Consider the following 23,588-nt stretch of genomic DNA (forward strand, 5'->3'; position numbering starts at 1 on the left):
TCCTCAGGGGCTGTCATCTCAGACAGGTTCCTATCTCTATACAGGCTCCACACTTGTTTTGCTTCAGCAAAGTTTTGTTCTTAAAAAAAAAAAAGCAAAAAAAAAAAAAGCAGTACAATTTTTAGGCTGGACAGCGATTCTTTTTACTCACGTAAGGGTTTACTACGATCCAAATTACCCCGTGCCTGCCATTCTCACTAGGGCCTCCGGACGGGGTGGCCTGCCACCCAACATATTTTCATGCCGTTTTCGCGCCTCTGGTGATGCTGCGGGGGGCCGTTTGCACGGCCTGTGGAGAGCCGGGCTTCCGGCTCTCCCGTGAAGGCCTCTGCTCCTGGTGCATTCCCGGGGGCGAGGGGCCTTCGTGGCGGCTGTTTTCGGGCAGGGGAGGGGCCCTGCCGCGCCAAAGGGGACCTAAAACTGTTGCGATCCCTCTCAGTCAGGGACAGAGCACGCTCCTGATGTCGGAGGAGGCGGCCATTTTGCCTCCATCGGAGCCGGCGGGGCCATCTTGAATCAGCCCGATGCAGATGTAGTTTCAATGGGGGAGGGTGAGGATTTCCCTCCCTTGTCACCACCGCCCTTCAGCCCTCAAGGACGCCACGATTTTCAGCAGGACTCAGGTCTCCCGCAATCCGTTTCAGTGGGGGGGGCCTTAAAGAGACCTCACCCCTTTTCTTCTCAGTTTGTTCTGCTTCTCCATAAGGCTTACATGGAGGCAGAATCGGACTGGGAAAATCACTCTCCTGTCCCTCCTAAGATTTTTAAGGGCCCAGCGTTCCATGACAGCTCCAGATCGGGAGCGGCTGGTATTATCCAAAGTTCTGGAACCCTTATTCCGAACTCAGCTGTGGATCCTACTTCTCAAGACCCTATCACTCAAGACATGGGTGATGATATGGGTGGTGCGGATCCGGTGGAGGGAGACGATCCACAGATACTCCGTTTGTTCCATAAGGAGGAACTGGAGCCATTAATTGCGCATGTTCTCCAGGAATTGGAAATCCCGGGGCCACAGACTGCAATGGATACCTCACCGGGAGACACGGTCTTGTCGGGACTCCAGGCACCGCCACAAACCTTTCCTTTTCATCCAAAGCTTTTTCAGATCGTCTCCCGGGAATTGGATAACCCAGAAGCTACTCTGCGGGTCAGCCGAGCTATGGACAAGCTGTATCCGCTGCCTATGGAGTTCTTGGAGCTCCTTAAGATTCCCAAGGTGGACTCAGCAGTTACAGCCATTGCTAAGCATACCACCATTCCTGTTACGGGTGGCACGGTGCTCAAGGACCTTCAGGATCGGAAGCTGGAAGTTTTGCTCAAGCGCATTTTTGAAGTTTCGGCATTAGGAGTGCAGGCTGCGGTTTGCAGCAGTATGATGCAGAGAGCTACCTTACGCTGGGTTCAACAGATGCTCACAGCTCAGGATCTTCCTCCAGAAGAAGCGGAACAAGTGAACCGCATGGAATCGGCGGTATCTTATACAGCGGATTCCTTGTATGATCTTCTCCGCACTTCTGCCCGTACTATGGCTTCTGCAGTTTCAGCAAGGCGGCTTCTCTGGCTGCACAATTGGGTGGCGGACGCTTCCTCTAAGTCTCAATTGGGCGCTTTTCCTTTTCGGGGTAAGCTCTTATTTGGTGATGAATTGGAACAGCTGGTTCGCTCCTTGGGGGAGAAGAAGGTCTATAAGTTGCCGGAGGACCGGCCCAGGTCCTTTCGTTTCTCCGGATCATTTCGCGGCCGCTTCCGTGGGCAACGCCGTTTCCGTTCGGGGAGGGGCTCTTACTCTTACACTGCACGGCAGACTCCCGCAAGATCTCAAGCGTGGACCCATTCCTTTCGTGGACGGCGGCCTCAGAGATCGGGCGCCTCGCATGCCTTCACCAACAATAAACCGTCACAATGAAGGGACGCTGGCCTATACCTCAGTTCCGGAGGTCAGGGGACGTTTCTTCCACTTTCGGGAGGAATGGACCAGGATCACCTCAGACCAGTGGGTCCTCAAAATTATAAATCATGGCTACGCTTTGGATTTTGCACGGCCCCTCCGCGACTTGTTCCTAATTTCTCCCAGTGGTTCATTGACAAAGCAACAAATGATCTTGCAAACACTGACTCGTTTACAGGCCCTGGGGGCCATCGTTCCGGTTCCCCCGGCTGAGCAGAGAACCGGTCGCTATTCCATCTACTTCATCATGCCCAAGAAGGAGGTCAATTTTCGTCCGATATTGGACTTGAAGCAGGTGAACAGAAATTTGTGCATTCCACGCTTCCAGATGGAGACATTGAGATTGGTCATTGTGGCCGTCCACAAAGGTGAATGTTTGGCTTCTTTGGACTTAATAGAAACATATCTCTACATAGGGATTCGAGACTTTCATTAGCGGTTTCTCAGGTTCATGATACTGGGGAAACATTTCCAGTTCTGTACCCTGCCATTCGGGCTGGCGACAGCAACGAGGGTCTTCACCAAGGTCATGGTGGTGGTAGCAGCGAGCCTTTGCAGGGAAGGCATTTTGGTACACCCCTACCTGGACGATTGGCTCATCCAAGCGAAATCACGGCTACTTTGCCAGAAAGCAGTACAGTCGGTATTGCACTATCTGGATTCTCTCGGCTGGGTTGTCAACTACTCCAAGAGCCAGCTGGTGCCCTCCCAGAACTTGGAATTTCTGGGGGCGCGTTTTGACACCAGCTTGGGCAAGGTCTTTCTACCACAGGGGAGGATGGAGCGACTAATGTCTCAGTTTCGTCGTCTGTTGGCTCTTCCTTTACCCGTGGTGTGGGATTATTTGCAGGTTCTTGGTTATATGACATCCACATTGGAGCTAGTTCCGTGGGCTTTTGCTCATATGCGTCCTTTGCAAATGGCACTGCTTTCTCACTGGGATCCAAAATTGGAGGAGTTTCAAATACCATTACCTCTACTCAAGCCGGCCAGGTCCAGCCTGGACTGGTGGTTGATTCCAGATCATTTGCACAAGGGTGTGGATCTGGAGCCCCCTCAGTGGATCATCCTGACGACGGATGCCAGTCTCATGGGTTGGGGAGCAGTTTGTCAGTCCCAGTCTGCACAGGGCCTCTGGACACTGTCTCATTCTAAATGGTCCATCAATCACTTGGAAACCAGGGCGGTTCGCCTGGCACTCAAACACTTCCTTCCGCTGGTTCAGCACCAGGCAGTTCGGGTTCTCTCCGACAACGCAACCACAGTAGCTTACGTAAACCGACAAGGGGGCACAAAGAGTCATCTGATGGCCTCCGAGGCAAGCCGGTTGATGGTTTGGGCGGAGCGACATCTGTCTCGCATAGCGGCATCTCACATAGCCGGGGTCGACAATGTTCAAATGGATTTTCTCAGTCGTCAAAAGCTAGATCCCGGAGAGTGGGAACTGTCGAACGAGGCGCTACAGCTTATCATCCGAAGGTGGGGGACCCCCAGATTAGACTTGATGGCGACTCGCCTCAATGCAAAAGCAGCACGCTTCTTCAGTTGCAGAAGGAAGCACGGCTCAGAAGGAGTGGATGCTCTGGTTCTTCCTTGGCCCACACATGTCTTTCTATATGTGTTTCCTCCATGGCCGCTGGTGAGGAAAATCTTGCGCAGGATCGAATCACACACGGGACATGTCATTCTAGTAGCCCCAGAGTGGCCAAGGAGACCCTGGTTCACGGACCTGATCAACTTAGTGCTGGACGGCCCATTGTGTCTCGGACATCTGCCTCACCTGCTTCGGCAGGGCCCAGTATTTTTCAATCAGGCCGATCGCTTTTGTCTAGCAGCTTGGCTTATGAGAGGCGGCAATTGAGAAAGAAGGGTTATTCGGATGCAGTTATCACTACTCTCCTAAACGCTCGTAAAACCTCTACTTCGGTTACCTATGTTAGGGTTTGGAAGGTGTTTGACTCGTGGTGTAGAGGGTTGAATATGACCCCTCGACAGTCCACCATTGGTCATATCCTTGGCTTCTTACCGAATGGTCTAAAGAGAGGATTGTCCTACAACTCGCTTCGTGTACAGATAGCAGTCTTGGGCTGTTTTCGTGGTAAGGTTGACGGTACTTCCCTTGCCCTTCACCCGGACGTGGCCAGGTTCTTGAAGGGGGTCAAACACCTCAGGCCACTGGTGCGGTCTATCTGTCCGTCTTGGAATCTGAATTTGGTTCTTCATGGTCTGTGTAGTTCTCCTTTTGAGCCTTTAAAGAGGTCTATCCTGAAGGATTTAACACTTAAAATGGTGTTTCTGGTGGCTATCTGCTCAGCTAGGCGGATTTACGAGCTACAGGCCTTGTCCTGTAGGGAGCCGTTCCTGCGTATCTCTGACTCGGGAGTTTCTCTTTGCACTGTTCCTTCCTTTTTGCCTAAGGTAGTTCGACTTTTCATGTCAACCAGACGATAGAGCTACCGGCTTTCTCGGATGACGATAGGCACGATCCTCAGCAGAAGGATCTTAGGAGGTTGGATATCCGAAGGGTCCTCCTGCAGTACTTGGAGATTACCAATCCTTTCAGGCTGTCTGATCATCTATTTGTTCTGTGGCGTGGTCTGAAGAAAGGGTCAAAAGCTTCTAAAACTACCATTGCCCACTGGTTGAAAGGAGCTATTTCTGCAGCTTACATTGGTCAAGGGCGTACTGTCCCGGAGGGACTTAAGGCTCATTCTCTTCGCTCACAGGCGGCTTCCTGGGCGGAGAGTGACTGTGTATCGCCCCAGGAGATTTGCAGGGCGGCTACATGGAAATCTTTGCACACATTTGCCAAGCATTACCGTTTGGATGTTCGGGATCTGACAGTGGATTCGTTTGGCAGCAGTGTGCTTAGAGCGGGAATCTCGAGGTCCCACCCCATTTAGGGCAGCTTGGGTACATCCCAGCAGTCTGGACTGATCCTGGTATGTACAGGGAAAGGAAAATTAGTTCTTACCTGATAATTTTCGTTCCTGTAGTACCAAGGATCAGTCCAGACGCCCGCCCACAGTATACGAGTCCCGCTATTCTGATTCTGTTGGTTTTCTCTCTTGCAGGCTTTTTTTCTTAGAGCATCTTGTCAGATGGCATATCGAATTTTTATCGGCAGTTCATATTTAGTTCCGCTGTTGTTGGTGTACGGGTTGTGTTGTTCACATTGATCTAGTCATTGGTTGTTACCATATTATTTTCATTCTGCTTTGATATCGATTATACTGAGGGACCGCAGGTGGCACACCAGGGTAAATGGGAGGTGCCTTTTCAGTTTCTCTCTGACTCCATCTGCTGGAAGGGAGGCACAACCCAGCAGTCTGGACTGATCCTTGGTACTATAGGAACGAAAATTATCAGGTAAGAACTAATTTTCCTGATTTAATGATGCTTAAACTTCGCACCTTTTCCATTGGAAAGAAATCAGTAGAACTAGGGGTCATGAAATGAAACTCCAGGGGGGACGACTGAGAACCAATGTCAGGAAATATTTCTTCATGGAGAGGGTGGTGGAGGCCTGGAATGCCCTTCCAGAGGAGGTGGTGAAGACCAAAACATTGAAAGAATTCAAGGGGGTATGGGATAAACACTGTGGATCCCTAAAGGCTAGAGGATGCAAATAAAGAAAAGAGAGCATGAGGGTAACTTACTGGTGTACGGTAGCAGTTACTACCCTCATCCAATAAGACTTGATGCTTGTGCTGCTTCAGTGGCAGGGGAAGAGGGGAATTAGATTCAGATAGCAACCAACGAGAGCCCCAACTTTTATGGTCTGGGGAACTGATAAGCATTGAGAGGTAACCTGCAGGGAGCAGCAATTATTACCTTTAACAGAAGGCATGGGATCACTACCCTTAACCAATAAGCCTTGATACTTTTGACGCAAATGCAACAACGCTTTCCACCTTGATGGCAGTGGGGAGGAGGGAGGGGATGGGATGGAAGAGGAATTGGATTCAGACAGCAACTAACAAGGGACTTGACTTTTAAGGTCTGGGGAACTGATAAGCATGGGGGTAACCTGCATGGAGCGGAAGTTCTACTATAAGAAGCTTGCTGGGCAGAGTGGATGGTCCTTTTCTGCCGACATTACTATGCTACTATGCAACGATCACATTTTGCCATATGTTGGCTGATGAGTAATAAAACCATGAAAGTCCTTCTCTGCAGTCCAATACTCCTTGTGGAATTGGGCCGCTTCCGAAGTTTACAGTGCTGCCTGCTCCGACATGAAGGTCACTAAAATAGCATTACCTGGTGACTTCAGTGCCTCACTTAGACTGAGCCAGTCCTGGGTTTGCCCTAGTCCTGCTTTCTGTCATGGAAATCAGAAGCGCATGTCCACTGGTCCCTACTCTAACAATGGATAAGCTTTCTGCATGTCACAGTGGCAAATTCATTATCCGCTGAATCATGTCGTGTGCAAAACTTCTGAAGTGCTAAAACACCTTCAGGGCCAATACAAGAGGGGTTCCCCAGTACCCAAGATCAAAGCAGGGTCCAGTGCTTGCAGTCTGTCTGTTTGGAAAGGTGCAAAATCTGAGCCCCATTTTCGAAACGTTTACTGATTAGACTGAAAGTGTAAGGGGCTGATGTAATAAAACCCACGCTAATATCGGAGTTAGAGTTTAGCGCGCTTTTTATTTTATGCACGCTACAATTGGTGGTCCCTGCGGGATGCAGCAAGGTAATGATATGCAAATAGACTATGTGGAAACAAGCATGCTAAACTGAAAAAGCATGCTTTTTTTTTCCCTTGGTCTATTTGCATGTCAACCTGTACTAATTAAAAAAAAAAAAGAGTTCCTCCGATGTGGCCAGGCCAGCCAAGAAGGTCGCCCCGGCAACTTCTCTCTTCCTTCCTCCCCAACATATAAAACTGCATCCAACTCTGGCCCAGTTGGCCAGGTATTCCAGGTCCTGGTCCGGTTGACCTCCTCTAACCCAATTATGCTCCTCCAGAAAAAAAAAAATGCCATGGAATGCCATGGAAGTCCCCTCCCATCAGGGTTACTCCGATTGGTCTTTTCACTGACATGTATCAGTGGAGGGCCCAATTGCTTTTCAAGAATTCTAGAAGGACAGCCTCTGAAATGGGATTGGTCCTTTCACTGACATGTGACAGAGGAGGAACCAATTGGCAGACAGTGAAGAAATTAATAAATAACAAGTGCCTGATGAAGGAGTTGCTGATCCAGCCCTTGTCTCTGAGCATGCATTAATTTCCCGCAGGCTAAATGCTAATTAGGCCGTGACCCTGCAATTTGCATGCATCTGCACTAAGCTTGCCGCAGGTTTCGTAGTGCGAGGGGTTTTGGTGCTAAAGCCCTTTTTATGTAATAGGACTAATAAACCCATGCTAAAACGCAAGTAAAATTCCACAGTAGGTTTAATGCTGCTCATTACATCGGCCCCTCAGTTTGTAGGTCATCACGTGGCCATCCATGCACTGTTCGTGACAGAATGTGAAATTTCTTGTACGAGCCATATCTGGCTCATAGCCCTCCCTGCCTCTATAGCAGCAGTAATTTAAGGCCCAAGGAGTTGCAAAAATGTCACGGAACGTACACTTCCTGTTGCTAGCGTTCCACTGAAACATCACCGCTGCTTCTCGTTTCAGTCTGTGACCTGATTACGTGCGATTTACCCCCTGTTCCGAACTGTGAGAATGGACTCGTTCCCATCTTGACAAACCCTGGTGAATGCAAACCAAACTATACATGTGGTAAGTTTCTTTGTTTGTCTAGGGCAGTATGTGAGCTCGTAGGCTATAGATGAACCCAAGGACTTCCGTAGTCAAGGCTCCTTGTTCCCAAGGACTTTGCATTGGGAGCAACCTTCTAACTTCCACAGCCTTGATGCAAATTACTTGCCTGGTTCATGCATGAATTGAGACAAAGCATGGTTAAAATGTCTAAATCTCACCTTGATGCTAAAGTTTAGCATGATAATTGTCTGAGTAATGTAGAACAATTTATTTGCATTGTATTCTTTGTTGACTGTTACTGTATGCCCTTCAGAATGACCAAAATTGGTGATATAAGCTGTAGGCTGGAGAAGAATGGATGTATTAATTTATCTGTTGATCACGGGTATATCCTACTTAGGAAGGGGTCAGCCTGCTGTTCTGCCCATTGGTTGCAGATGGCTGCGACCTTTGCTGCTCATCTCATTTTGCCCTGTAGCTCCGATTCTGGCAAAGATGGCCACCATTGCCTCTGCACACCGACCTCCCTGGCGTTCTCGGGATGGCGTGAGCGATCCCGGTCGCCATCTTGAATCTGGTGTAACTTAGGGCACACGTGCGCATGCCAGCTTCCATCTTATCCACGTCATGGCGGGAACCTCAGGGGCGTCCCCTCCGCATGACGTCACTGCCTATGTGTACTTAAGCCTACCGGACCTTACTACCAACGAGTTAGCAAGGATTCCATCTTGCTCAATTCCTTTCCTCAGAGATGCTTCACCTCGCTGTTCCTGCGTTCCAAACTGAGTGACTCAGGTACCCGCTCCTCGGGGGCCTTGCTGCACTCAGGGCTATCCGCTCCTCAGAGAGCCTTCTCTGCGAGTCTCACCTTCACCAGCTTAGTAATTACCTCTCGCTACTTCTATGGACGACCCCTCAGTGTTCCTACTCCAGGTCTCCGCTGCTGCTACAACGATATCTCTACTGCAACAACATGGAGTGAGTACTAGACCTGATCTTCAACTCTGCTTCTCTCTTGCTGTGCGGATCCTCGGGTTACCCCGCTCTGCGGACCACTACCAGATCCACGCTGTCTTGTGCCTGCTGCCAACATTTATCTCCGGCCTACCCCGCGCTGCGGACCACTACTGGAGCTACCACGCACAAGAACTATCAAGAAGCAAGTATTTCCCGGGTTACCCCACTCCACAGATCACTACCGGAAAATCCATCTCAGGTCTTCCTACTCAAGGACTGAGTTTACAAACCCGCTCCTCGGGTTTCTCTTTGCTCTATAATAAATATATCTCTGACTCCTGTGTCCATCGCTGCTGAGACTCCGCCTGTCGTGGAGAGTCCCCACAGGGCTCCTCCCTGTGGGTGGAGTCAGCTCTCTCCACGACCCAAGGGCCCACAAACCAAGTTCAACACCTGCCATCAGAGAAAATGCTGTCTCCTCCAACCAGGGGGTGCCCTGCCATCTCTAATGATGTTAATATTATTGTGTCTAATCCGTGTGACCTGGAAAACATCACAGATCATCAAGTTTCTATGCCTTACCTCCATACCTCCTTATGGGCTGAATTATTCTGATGGTTGTTTCAGTGACTTCCAGCCATCTTGAGTTGAAAAGATGTAAGTTTTATACCATTGTTCATTTTTCTGCACTGCTGTGTTTGCAGACTCATTGAGAGATGTTTTGCTAAAGCCATGGAGCTTCCTCCCTTAGCTAATAACGGCATAGACATCCCTCTTGTGGTTTTTAAATTGGTGCTTAGCATTTCCTACGAAAAAAGTTCTTTCTCTGATAGTATGGAATCCATTGTGTCAGCGCAGGAAAAATCAACCACGTACCGAAATTCCCAGAGCTGTGACTCGACTGAGGATATCAGACTACCCCTTACTTCATTGCTTTCTGTGACTCAGACGAGCAGTCTTACACCAGTCATCGGCCTGTTTGCATTTGTTTGGTGACATATTCAGATTTAAAAGATGATTCTTCGACTTGGACGGAGTTTTTGTAGGCTGTCAGGCCTGGATTTGTCATTATATCTGTCATTATATTTGTCATTATATTATATTTGTCATTATATCTGTGCCTACGCTGGAAAGCATTTAGGGGCAAGAGGCTGGCTAAGATTTGCTGCCTTCCTGCTCTGTTGTGTTTCATTCAGCAGAGAGCAACCTTCACTTACAGGAAGTGAGGGGATAAAAGTGCCTAGGAGCCGTAAAACCCTAAATCCATTCCTGTAGACTGGGATTCCTTTGAAAGGAGCAACAAGAATCATGTTATAGTGCATGAGCTTCGGAGATCTTATCAATATCGCCTTCCGGTGAACAAGGGAGCCGTGAGGTCTCCAAAGCATCCTTCTTATTGGTCCTTTCAAAGGTATCTCAGTCTACAAAGACTCCGGTTTGCTCCAGGACTAAAACAGCTATAATACTCTAAAATAACTGAATGGGTCAGAGATAAATAGATATCGTAGACAGATGTATACAGGCGATAAATAAGAACATAAAAAGTTGCCATAATGGGTCAGACCGAGGGTCCATCAAGCCCAGGATCCTGTCTCCAACAGAGGCCAATCCACAGTACAAGTTTCTGGCAAATATCCAAACAGAAATAAATCTCATGCTATTGATGCCAGTAATAAACAATGGCTATTTCCCAAGTCAATTTGATTAATAGCAGCTTATGGACTTCTCCTTCAGGAAATTGTCCAAACTTTTATAAATCCAGCTACACTAACGCCTTAACCACATCCCCTGGTAATGAATTCCAGAGCTTAACTGTGGGTTGAGAGAAAAATAATTTTCTATGATTTCTTTTAAATGTGCTACTTGCTAACCTCTATAAGTGCCCCCCCCCTAGTCCTTGTATTATCTAAAAGTGTAAATAACCGTTTCACATTTTCCTATTCTAGTCCTCTTATGATTTTGTCACCCCCTCAGCTGTCTCTTCTCCAAGCTGAACAGCCCTAACCTCTTTAGTCTTTCCTCCTAGGGGAGCTGTTCCATCCCCTTTATCATTTTGGTTGCCCTTCTCTGTACCTTCTCCAGTGCAATTATATCTTTTTTGAGATGCGGCGACCAGAATTGTACACAGTATTCAAGGTGTGGTCTCACCATGGAGTGATACAGAGGCATTATGACATTTTCTGTTCTATTAACCATTCCCTTTCTAATAATTCCTAACATTCTGTTTGCATTTTTGACTGCCGCAGCACACTGAGCCGACAATTTCAATGTATTGTCGACTATGACACCTAAATCTCTTTCTTGGGTGGTAGCTCTTAATATGGATCCTAAATTCATATAACTACAGCATGGGTAATTTTTCCCTATATGCAACACTTTGCACTTGTCCACATTAAATTTCATCTGCCATTTGGATGCCCAATCTTCCAGTCTTGCAAGGTCCTCCTGAAATTTATCACAATCTGCTTCTGATTTAATTACTCTGAATAATTTTGTATCATCTGCAAATTTGATTACCTCATTCGTCGTATTCCTTTCCAGATCATTTATAAATATATTGAAAAGCACCGGTCCCAGTACAGATCCCTGAGGCACTCCACTGTTTACCCTTTTCCACTGAGAAAATTGACCATTTAATCCTACTCTCTGTTTCCTGTCTTTAAACCAGTTTGCAATCCACAAAAGGACATCACCTCCTATCCCATGACTTTTCAATTTTCTTAGGACTTTATCAAATGCCTTCTGAAAATCCAAATACACTAAATTTACTGGTTCACCTTTCTCCACATGTTTATTAATCCCTTCAAAAAATGTAGTAGATTTGTGAGGCAAGGCTTCCATTGGATAAATCCATGCTGGTTGTGTCCTAGTAAACTATGCCTATCTATATGTTCTGTGATTTCGTTCTTTAGAATAGTTTCTATGATTTTTCCCAGCACTGAAATCAGGCTTATCAGTCTGTAGTTTCCCAGATCATCTCTGGAGCCCTTTTTAAATATTGAGGTTACACTGGCCACCCTCCAGTCTTCATGTACAATGGATGATTTTAATGATAGGTTACAATTTATTAGTAATAGATCTGAAATTTCATTTTTGAGTTCTTTCAGAATTCTGTGATGTATACCATCTGTTCCAGGCGATTTGCTACTCTTCAGTTTGTCAGTATGGCCTACTACATCTTCCAGATTCATCGTGATTTGGTTCAGTTCATCTGAATCATCACCCTCGAAAACCATCTTTGGAACCAGTATCTCCCCAACATCCTCATTAGTAAACACCGAAGGAAAGAATTAATTTAGTCTTTCCGCGAAGGACTTATCTTCCCTAAATTCCCCTTTACCCACTTGATAATCTGTCAGAACAACTTATTCCCTCACAGGTTTCCTACTTCAGATATATTTTAAAAAGGTTTATTATGAGATTTTGCCTCTACCCCAGCTTCTTTTCAAATTCTTCTAAATGGTTTACATTTAACTTGCCAATGCTTATGCTTTTTCTTATTTTTTTTCAGATAAATAGGTTTATTTATTACATTTACATATCCAACCTCCTAAAACTCTAATCAATGTACAATAAGAAAAGTTCTATTACAATAAATAGATAAAATATAATACAATTTAATAAAAATAAAATATAATAAAAATGAAATAATAGGGTAAAAATATTTTGGAGTAAAAGCCCATAGATTTATTTTGTTTGGGAGCAACTATTATCCAATCTGTTGGGACAAAGGGCCGGATTTACTAAGCTTTTTTTTCCCATAGACACAGAATGAGGAATCAGGTCCAAAGGTAGAATATGTGTAACGCTTGTCGGAAGAGAGGACCCTTAGTGCTGTGGTGTGGTTGGCACTGCCTCGTGAGCAAGCCCACGCTGGCAGCTGGCGGGACAGCCGGGAACAGCGATGATGGCGGCGTTCCCCTGCGAGGCTTGGTGGCATCGCGCCACGAGGTTTGGCAGCTGGAGGGAGGCGAGAGTGGCGGCTCGTGGGGGTGTTCAGCGAGCCACCAAACGTAATATATGAATAAAATAATACTGAGTATGAGGAGTAAAATACGACTATTCTCCTTCAGTGCATATAGTAAACAATAGCAGATAAAGACCAGCATGGGGCTTCCATTCTGCCTCATTGGGTAGATGTTGCACGTATATTCCCTTGGACAACCCAACAGCAACTCCCCCCCCCCCCCCCAAACCATTGTCTTTTAAGTGACCTCTTGACCTTTTCATGCCACTGACCTCCATTCTTCGGAGAATTATTTATTTATTTATTTTTTCCAAAAAGATGGTTAACAAATCTAAATAAATAAGGGGTAGATTTTAATACGTGCACATACGCGTACCTGCAGACTTTGCCCAGGATTTTCAAAGTGAAAATTATGCACCTAAATCTGCTCTGAAAATTCTCTAATAATTGGCAGAGTGCGCGCCCTGCTTTACCTCTCATGAAGTTACAGCTGCTCCAAGCAGGGAGTAACTTGTGTGCGGTAACTCAAACACTTGTTTTTTTTTAAAACCAAAAACTGCGCATGTAAGTGCTGGCTCCCCGCCCAGCTCCGCCCTCCCTGGCGCGCCTCCAGTTGACACGCATAAAAGTGCACGCGGAATTGAGTCACCTCCCCTGCCTTTTCACGCACAAGCTCCCTGACTGTCTTTCACAAGCAGCTTGGCACGTAAAAACCCAGATTTACATCCGGATCGCCCTTCTGAAAATGACCCCACGCATGTGGGTGTACTTTTGGAATTCCGCACCAGGCACAGAGCACAGTTTTCTGGTAAGGGATTCTGTCATGTTTGCGCTGAAACCTTGCCTCGCTCCCACGGTAGCGCCCAGTACGATACTCACACTGTGCAAAACTGCAGATGTGGCTTTGAAGTTGTAATCTTGAAAAGCCCCGTACAGCTTCCTAGCTCTGCAAAGACTCGTGCACTGGTGGAGACACCATGAAGGCTGCCAGCTGGGACGTGTTTCATGGACCTTTGATGGTCCCTTTCCCAGGCAAATGTTCTGACTTCACTGTCATAGATTTCTTCCTTACTTTAAGGAGTAGTTAATTCACAATCTGATCTGATTTTAATCTCCAACCTGTCTGCACTCTGAAGTGGTGACATTAATCCCTCATGATCCGGGATATAGGGGAATTGCTGTGGCAGGGCATGCATTAGGGTGGAGTTTACTACAAGTAACATAAGGATTTATTTTTTTTTTGTGTTTCTTTGCTTTTGGACCAGCTGTGCATAAGCTAAACATTTTCCAGTTGTGCTAAACTTGTCCATGATATCAGTGCTCTCAGCACTATGATACACATCTGGGGAATACGGCCCTTGCTACTCTGATGAGTACTAGATGAGGGTTTTTTCCCCTAGAAAACTACAGATTTTAAAATCCAAAATAAAAAAAAATATGCAACTGATTCACTTTTCTGGATGAGTACCAACCTGGAACAGAAAGCAGAAGTCCTAACTTGATTCCTCAACATATCAACTTGTGTGTTTCACAATCTATGGCTTCCTTTTTTTGATCTTTCATGAATTTTTCCATATGTTCTTACACTTTTTTTTTTTAAATAAAGGGAGAGCGCATTTTATTAGGATCACCTGCCCTGCGCTTGCATCGGTGTGATGGCTGCATGGGATAGTGATGACAAAGAGCACAGCTGCACCCGCAAGCTGTTTACTTCTCTTGCATGATGATGGCAGTAGCTGCGGAAGGAGTTTTAAGCAGCTTTAAACAGTAGCAGCGCCTTAAAAACAAAGTGCAGTAATTCAGAATGAAAAAGAAGAGATATCCCCCCGGTTTCGGCTGTAAAAAAACAATGAATGACTATTTTTGTTGCTGCTTCTGCATTAACAGCACACTAATCCTGTAAAGAGGGATAAATCGTTTCTGGGTGTGATGCCCGAGAGGTGTGAGTCGTGCTGCCGTGACAGGCCCTCTCTGCTTGCCCTGGATGTACTCACGCGGGTTAGATAACTGCTTTGCCGCCCGGGGACTGGATTCTCACCTTGCTGAGCACAATTTAGAAACAGGGCAGACTTCCCTGCAGCATCCCCGGCTTCTCAAGCAACAAGTCAGGTGACCTAAAAAGTAGCTGGCATGCTTTCCAGTTGCAGAGTAGGTGGATTATTCATTCTGGGATAAAGTTCTCTTATTGTGAAATGGCTCAGGTTGCCTGTTACGATATATAAATGTGATAGACTGCCTAGATGCACAGGATACTATGTGGTTATCACTGAAACTTGGCATACAATTGTTCTTCAATGTACAATAAGCCTCTTGGCATATTCCATATTTGGAACTCACAAGCATCTATAGTGTGAGACCTGGAGGTTTGCAAAAAATTACACACAAATGTCCATGGCGCAGAATTGACTTATCCTTTGAGAAGCCCCAGTAAGGGTCAGATAGTCGGTAAAAATAAGAGAAAGGAATTGTATGGACTACCAGTAATGTCTCTCTCTCTCTCTCTCTATATATATATATATGTATTTGGTTTTGCAAATATGTCCTTGTGCAGTTCTAAGCAGCTGTGTGGTCTCCTGGCTCAATTGCTTTCAGTACATAGGGCTCATTATATCCGATCCACCACAATGTACCTAATATGATTTACTAAACACTGATCCCTCACCTTAAAACAAAATTCTAGAAAGAAAAAATGCCATGGTTGTACTCAGTGGAAGGCCCGTCCCCTAAAATCAATTGTGCAGGTTGATACTGGAGTCCAATTATCCTTAAACAATCCTTTTCCTAACAAAACAGCGCTGGCTTTCATCTCTACCGGAGCATTTTGCCCTGATTTGTAGACCGCAGGGCACAGACTGGAAGGGAGATAGCCCCGTGCCCCAGACTGACCTCGTCCGTGGTGCGGTTAAAGCGAACCTGTCCCCGGATGTACCCGCATTCACCCCAGGACAGGAGGAGAAGAGGCACACGGGGGAAGTTACCCCGGCACAGTTTTCAGTGCTTTGTTTTAAAGTCCTAGCGTTTTCTAGTGCTACCAGCGACTGACCAGTTTGCATTCACATGGCAGGCGCACGGCAGGTTTCCATAAGCGTTTCGTGCTCTCCCTTCTTCCTATTTCACTTGCTTTTCGAGGGGGATGGGGCATGAAGTAGACATCCGGGCATATACTGTATATATCCGCATCTTCCGTATCTCCTCGCAGAAGAAGCCGATTGATTACCTTCTTGTTTATTATAGCAGGACGCTTTATCTGCAACAACTGAGTCGGCAAGGGGAAAGCTTTAAGCAGCTTTTACGTTGTTGGGCAAGCAGAAGACCGGGCCTCAGTGGACCTCTAGCCTTCTGTCCTCCTTGCCAGCTGCTTGTGCAGGTGAAGGAGCCGATCAGGACCAACGTGCTCTGCAAGTGGGAGTCTTGCGCGTTGCTTGTGGACCAGGGAGGTGCTTGGTGTGCAGAGCTGACTGTTAGTGGCGTGCCCTGCTGCAGCGCGTTACTTGCTTGGGATTCAGAGCCGATTCAGCTCGGATCGGGATTTTACGCACGCATTCCACTGAAGCGAGGTTCTGGGGAGGGGGGAGGTAATGCGAGGAATCTGGGCTGTTCACACGGGAAAGAAGCAAACAAGATCCCCTCTTCCAGCCGCTTCCAGCATGGACCATATGTTGCTGACTGGGAAGCAGATTGCCTTACAGAGACTGCAGCTGCTCCTGCCATATCCACTCGAGAGACTTCTGACTGTCAAAGGACAATTTTAGATCACAGCGTAAGGTGAGAGTAAAAATTACTCTGTTCTTACAGCGGGACATTTGTAGGGAGATAAACAAAGGCCCATATTGGCCTTGAGTTCAGACCCTGTGGCCTTTCTCTTCAGCCAAGTGAACTTCTTCATTTCCTCGTCCAGTTGGGTTGGGGAATCAGATTGCTGTTTTACTCAGGGGCGGTTCTGTAGTGAGGCGGGGTGAGGTGGCTGCTTCAGGTGGCAGAATTTTGAAGCGGCAAAAAAAAAGCCTCTTTCAGAAAGCCACTGTGGTGTCTACCTCACCCTGCCTGCCACTGCCGCGGCTGCCTCAGCTCAGGCCGGTGGCGGCTGAAGAACGGAGAGAGGCTCGTCTTGGGGACACCGCCAGAGCTCAGAATTGATTTTTTGGGTGGGCCATACCGCTGATCTTCCTGCTTGGGGGAGGGAGCGGAAGCTGTGCGCTGACAGGGCTTCCTCTTCACCGTCGCAGGGATGGGATCCCGCGATGGCCTTGCAGTTCCGGTGCTCCTCTTCCGGTTCCAGTTGGGTGGGCTTGAGTCCAAATTGCCCACCCAGGCCCACCTGTGGCTATGCCACTGGCCCCGCATGAGAGACAGGCAGCTTGCTTGTGTGTTTGTGCTTGTGCAAGAGGCAGCTTGGGTGTTTGTGAATTTGAGAGGCAGCTTGTGTGTATGTGTGTGTGAGTGTGTGAATTTGAGATGCAGATTCTGTGAGTTGAGAGGCAGCTTGTGTGTATGTATGTGTGTGTAAGGCAGCTTGCTTGTGTGTGTGTGCTTGGGTGAGAGACAGCTTGTGTGTAGGTGCGCATGTGTGAGGCAGATTGCTTGTGTGCGTGTGTGTCTGTATGAGAGAGAGATTGTGAGCCCCTGGGTGTGAGAGAGAGCATGTGTGAGGGTGCTTTTGTGTGGGTGCCTGAGAGAGGGAGCCTATGGGCAGGGCCAGTGCAAGGGGATAGGGATGTGCAGCAGGGATGGATATGTTCGATTCGATATTTGTCTTCGTCGGGACCCAAATCCGTTACATCTGTTTTCGGGGGACCCATGGTAGGCGCCATCTTGTGCTCCTACTATGTTACAGGGGCCAACCAATGGCACCAGTAGCCCCTGTGACATAGTAAGGGCAAAGGCTATCGGCACCATTTTGAATACTAGCAGCCGATGGCCCGAGTGCAGGAGCTCACTCCAGGACCCTTGCTGGACCACCAGGGACTTTTGGCAAGTCCTGGGGGGGGGTCAGGAGGGTGGGGGTTTTATTTGTTAGTGATACGTTACTTTCGTGGGGGTTCGCCATACGTTTCGGAACCCCACGAATGCAACAAATAGGGACCTATACGTTGCAGATTGCGCAATCGTTCAAAACGAATGCACATCCCTACAAGGGGACTAGGCGCCCTAGGCACCTTCTGCCTTGCACCTGCCCCTCTCATTTCACTGCCTCCCCGTCACGCTGCCACCCCCCCTTTAGGGGGCATGATCTATATGGGGGCCATTAGCGACGCCACTGGAGTGGCAAAGAGGAGTGCCACTTCCCCGGTCGTGCCATGTGGGAATGTAAGCTCAATACCACGGCAGCAAAGAGGAATGGAGACTGCCGAATCTCCACTCCTCTTTGGCGCCACCGTTCACGGCCCCGCATGACTTGTGACCCCTAATGCTTGGCACCCTATGCCAAGACCTAGTTCGTCTAGTGCTTTCGCCGGCCCTGCCTATGGGGGAGTAGAGGGGGGCAGGGTGGGGCATTTGCCCTCTCAACCCTCGCCTCAGGCAGCAGATTGCCCTGAGCCTCCCCTGGTTTTACTTATAAGAACAAGCTTCAGCATGACGCCTCATGCCAGATAACGGGATAAAGAGTTGAATGGCATCCTCCACATTGCTTTCCATACATGCATACTAAACGCTCAAAACCTGAGCTTTATTGTAAAGTTTGCTGACTATTTTGAGAATTGAAATTGCCTACAGCAGCTGCATGAATGGGTAAGTTGACAGGAATTTAACCAAAAGAGAAATAAGATACCGGTAGTTCTTTACTGTTACATGTGAAATGCAGTTTAGATAGGAAGTGTCCGAGTCCTTACTGCCTGGAGGAGCACATGCTAAAGGCCTGGCTTGTTAAATGGGACAGATTACCAGTGAATGACTCCTTTCTCTTCTACTATGATTAATCATGTCTGTAGCACTACTAGAAGTGCACAGCACCGTACATACCAGCCAGACCCTGCTCCGTGGAGCCTGCAGTCTGTCGCAGACAGACAGACAAACAAAACAAGGCAAGAGTATTTGGGGAGAACCATGGTTTATTTAAGATCATTCTGAAAGGTGGTCTTCTAGGTGGGGTTTAAATGAGAACAGGGACCATTTCATCTAAGGGTGATCTCTTATTACTTCATAGCGTGCAAAAAGGAGGAATGTAAGCAAGAAGCCATGCCAGCCTGCCCACCCCACAGGAAGCTGGCCACGAGGAAAACGCTGTGCTGCGACGCCTATGAATGCGCCTGCAGCTGCACTAACTCCACCGTCAGCTGTCCGGCCGGATATTTGTCAGTGTCTGTTACCAATGACTGTGACTGCACGTGGACCAACTGCATTCCAGACAAGGTGAGGGGGGAGGGGGGCTGCTAAACCAAACCACTGCTCCTTCCAGCGCTCTGCGTGCACGCTGCAAGGCTCCTGCAGGGACCTGCATGCAGGCCGGAGCAGGCATGGGCATGTTCCCTGTGACTCGGGGCCCCCGCGTGCACGCTGCAAGGCTCCTGCAGGGACCTGCATGCAGGCCGGAGCAGGCATGGGCATGTTCCCTGTGACTCGGGGCCCGCGTGCACGCTGCAAGGCTCCTGCAGGGACCTGCATGCAGGCCGGAGCTGGCATGGGCATGTTCCCTGTGACTCGGGGCCCCGCCTCTGGCCCTGTGCATCACAGGTGGGTTGGGGCGAGTGGGTGGGGGGGGGGGGGATGGGGAGGATGCTATTCGTCTGGGATACGCTATAATGTGGTCCTTCATAGAAGTCAAACCTTCACTTTGCTGGAAATGTTGGGTGTTTGTGAAAAACAGACAAAACAAGATGTTTCTAAATCATCTGGAATAGAAAAGCTTAGATCTGGGGGTCGGTGTTTATTTGCTTGGCTTTGCACCACACAGTTCTAGAGAAAGCGGGGAAGGTACAGACGAGAGATTGGTGCAAGTTTTGCACACTCTGACAGCACAGTCTGTTTCTCAATCTCTAGCCTCCAGGTTTGATTGACAAATGCTGTTCTCCCACCCCCCATATCCTTCAGCTACAGGACAGGATCCTTGAACCGGGCCATTAAGATGTGCACAAGTGCTCGTGCTTGCCTTTTCGTGTCTAGAAACGAAATTTCCTAACCCAAAAGCTAGCACAGTGAACACTTAAAAACCTTCAACTTGCATCACTGTCTGTTTTTACATTTTGGGTTCATTACTTATGCAATTATAGAAATAGACTAGAATCACATTCTCTTCGTGCTTTCATTTAATGTTCCACATAATCAGAGCCAAAATATTTAACGACCTTAGGACCAGAATTAAGGTTCAAGCAGAAAGAATCCAAGAAGCCTGCACCTCAGCTTGCTGCACAGGCTTAGGGTAGCCCAGCGCTTGCCTGAAGCTTTCCTTCCCTGCTTGTTCTAAAAGCCACAGAGAGGGAGAAACGGGCAAGCAGAGCCTTGCGGCCTGAATTTAAGCCCCCGCAGCACTTTGCACATTTTTGCTTGCATAATTTTGGTTGAGCACTTTTTCCCTTCCTGAATTTATTTGTGGGACTTCCAGCCTTCGGCAGAGGACGTCCTATTTCAGCACCATGGGCCTGGTTTCCTGTTCTGTACCTATGGGGAAAAGCATTTGATTTGCTTAATAAATTTAATTAGTCAGTTCGTTACTTGCCTTTCCAGGCTCAAACTGGTGCAATGAATGGATAAAACCAATTGGATGTATTTCCTAAATCACACCCTTCGCAAGGATCCTGGCACAGACTTGCCTAATTTTTGAAGAAGGGGGGGTGCTTTCTTTGTGAATTGACACAGAAGCCACAATGAAATTGGTGGTTTTGTTTTCCAAACGCAAGGAAAAACAAACGGAATGAAATTGCACTTCTTTTTTTTTTTTCAAGTTTCGTGTGTGTGACATGGTTTTTAATGTGCACTAACCTGGAAGAACGAGAAGAAACAAAAAAGGGAGATTAAAAAAAAAGCCACCCCTGCCCCAAGAAAACAAAACAAAAAGCCCACACACCCCTGTGTTTAAATTCTGGCTTCCAGGAATTTGCATTGAAATCACTGGAACCTGCCTGTGCTGACAGTCTTCGCCTCCGAGTGTTGACGTTGCTATGAACTGACTCTGCCTGCTTTTCTCAAGGCGTATTTATGATCTGTTTAGACTTTCCGAAAGCCATTCCTTGCTCTAAATGCCTTTGAAATCCCACACTGTGCTCCTCTTGGTGGCAGGTCTGTGTGCATCAGAACATCGTGTACCCCATTGGGAGCTCCTGGGATCACGGCTGCACCACCTGCACGTGCACCGACATGGTGGACTCCATCACAGGGCTCCGTATTTCCGAGTGTCTTCAGAAAGTCTGCAATAAGATCTGCCCCGAGGTAGGTAGACTTGAGATGAAGGCCTTAGAAAAGAAATTGAGTTGGCAGGTTGGCTTTCAGGAAGCTGTGGGTCAGCAAGGCTGGCAGAGCCCACGCTGGCGGCAGGGAGCACAGATGAGTAAAGTTCTCCGCTGAAGCAAGTGCTGGCGACGGAAGACAGAGCTGAGGCCTGAGGGTCATTCTTTCCGTCTCTGACATCAGCAAACCATGGGTCCCTCCACTGTGTATTTATGTTATTTCTTGCAGGATCATCCTAAAGCAAATGTGCTTGCTTTCCAAAAAAAAAAATCAGTAGTAAAAAAAATTTAGAAGAGGAAAATATGTGGGTAAAGATCATTTTATAAGGTTGCCGAATGGTGAAAAATGGAGAGCACAGCTTTCAGTACCTAAGGAAGAAAACGTATTGTTATCAAAGGCTTCCATCTCCCACTGTTTGGCAACCTTATTGCTGGAACATCTCTAGCCAGTCTTTGCTTCTTAAGTCATTTTCTTATCATGTTTTGCAAAGTGACTTTATAATATAGGTCTAAAATACAAGTGTTCATTGGACTAAATGTAATCTTATTAATGCTGCATCACTGAATATGAGTAATGTGTGCAATCCCATGGGTTTAGAAATGTGTTGATTTGGGGTTTTTTTGGAAACAAAATGTTGCTAGTTTCTTGCAGTACCTCTTAACAGGGACAAGGCATGGCCTTTTGCTTGCACTCGGTCCTGGTAAATGAGATCAAGATGTCGCTGGCTCTCTGTGTGACCTTGGGCCAGTCACTTGAGCTACCTGAGCCTGCAGGATGCAGTTGAAAGCGAGGCGTTCCTTGTCATCCGTCATTCCCAGTCGACGCGCTACGTTCATTGTATTATTATTTTAGTACTAACCGTAACCAAGAAAAAGACTAGGAGTGAGCAAAACCAAGCTGTAGCAGTAAAAGTCAGGCGCACGTTAGCAGACACAGAACGTAGGATGAGAACACGAGAAAAAGACCTCATTGGTAAAACCAAACTCATCCGAACCCCCTCCCTCCCGCTGTTAGACAAAGATACAAAAAGGACTCCTAAGGCAATAAAGGGGACTTGAAAAAATTGTCCAAACTGGGGCCATTTTCATTGGAAAAAAGATGATGTGGGAGATTAATTGCACTGTACAAATGAATGCATGGACTCTGTGGGACCCAAAAAACCCAAATAAGAGCAGGTTCCCTCTCGCGGATTCTGTGCTCGGCGTGGTGAGATTATGGAACAGTTTGCAGGACTGCCGAACGTTAGGGATAAGTTGCTACATCCGAGTCCAGGAAGGAGCTGTCTCGAGGGTGGTGCAGAACTGGCTCCGGGTTCATGAGAATTGTGCATCTTCCCTTGGATGGCCAGGTAGAGAGCTGATGATAGGCGGTGAGAAGAAGGTGGGACTTTCACTCCAAATGTGGGGCGAGGAGAGACTATTACATTCTGGTTTGTTTGTGTACACAGATTTGCAAAAGCACAGCACCATGATACAAGCGTATCAGGGGATCCACCTACCCCCTCTCCCCCGATCCATATACCTAACGAGACAATTCAGTTGACTTAAAACACTGGTTTGAAGTGGAGGTCAGTTTAGGAGCAAATATACTCAAAATAAGCATGGAATGAGTAAGAAAAGGATTAATAGTGCAGCTTGTCCTGATGCATATTTATCAACAGTGCACAAGGTAAAATATGCAGAGCTGTGCTGTTTGTGTTTGTTTCTAAGTGTTAAGTGAGTGATAATTTTATGTATTGCATTTTGATGTTTTGTATTATTCACTGTTTTGGGTGGTTTTGACTGAGATCAGGGAAGGAGTTAATGGCAAATAAATAAATGATCTGTACACTGCAGTGCATTGGATAATATATGCAGTGATAGCTGTACACTGCAGTGAACCACAACAGAGATATCTCTGCATCACAGTGCAGCTGGCATGGTATGCAGTGATATCTGTATATCACAGTGCACCAGATAATGTACACAGGAATATCTGTTTCCCTGTACATACCCGGATCAGTCCAGACTGTGGGTTATGCCTCCCTTCCGGCAGATGGAGACAGAGAAAAGCTTGAAGGGCACCCTCTCTTAACCTGGTGTGCCATCTGCATCCCCTCAGTATTTCTCTGTCTCCAGCAGATGGAGGTGGTGCAAATCCTGCAGTCTTGATCTGTATATCACAGTACACCAGATAAGGAATGCAATGGTATCTGAACACGGCAATGCACCACAGCAGAGATATCTCTGCATCGTAGTGCAGCTGGTATGGTATGCAGTGATATCTCTATATCACAGTGCACCGATATATGTACACTGCATATGCACCACAGCAGAGATATCTCTGCATTGCAGTGCAGCTGGTATAATATGCAGTGATATCTGTATATCACAGTACTAAGAATAATGTATGCAGAGATATCTCTGCATCACAGTGCACCTAGTATGGTATGCAGTAGAGATGTGAATCGGAACCGGAATCGGTAGGAGCACTGGATGGCCTGCGCCATTTTTAAAGATGGCGCCGACCGTCCAATACTCCTACCATCTGACAGGGGCCGGCCAATGGCACGGATACCCTGTCACATGGTAAGGGCAAAGGGCCATCGGCGCTATTTTTATTAGTGGCAGCTGACG

General features: G+C 47.3%; 1 protein-coding gene across 3 annotated transcripts in view; it reads left to right on the plus strand.

Moving 5' to 3' along the window:
- VWF (von Willebrand factor) overlaps nucleotides 1–23,588 on the plus strand; it is a 259,921-nt gene that overhangs the window by 194,434 nt on the left and 41,899 nt on the right. For all 3 annotated transcript variants that reach the window (XM_029597268.1, XM_029597267.1, XM_029597266.1), the window contains exons 41-43: nucleotides 7,581–7,685; nucleotides 18,737–18,942; nucleotides 20,806–20,955. In XM_029597268.1, coding sequence (XP_029453128.1) covers nucleotides 7,581–7,685; nucleotides 18,737–18,942; nucleotides 20,806–20,955 — 461 coding nt within the window. The remainder of the gene's footprint in view (nucleotides 1–7,580; nucleotides 7,686–18,736; nucleotides 18,943–20,805; nucleotides 20,956–23,588) is intronic.

This window comes from Rhinatrema bivittatum, chromosome 4 (genome assembly GCF_901001135.1).
Source record: "Rhinatrema bivittatum chromosome 4, aRhiBiv1.1, whole genome shotgun sequence".
Lineage (NCBI taxonomy): Eukaryota > Metazoa > Chordata > Amphibia > Gymnophiona > Rhinatrematidae > Rhinatrema > Rhinatrema bivittatum.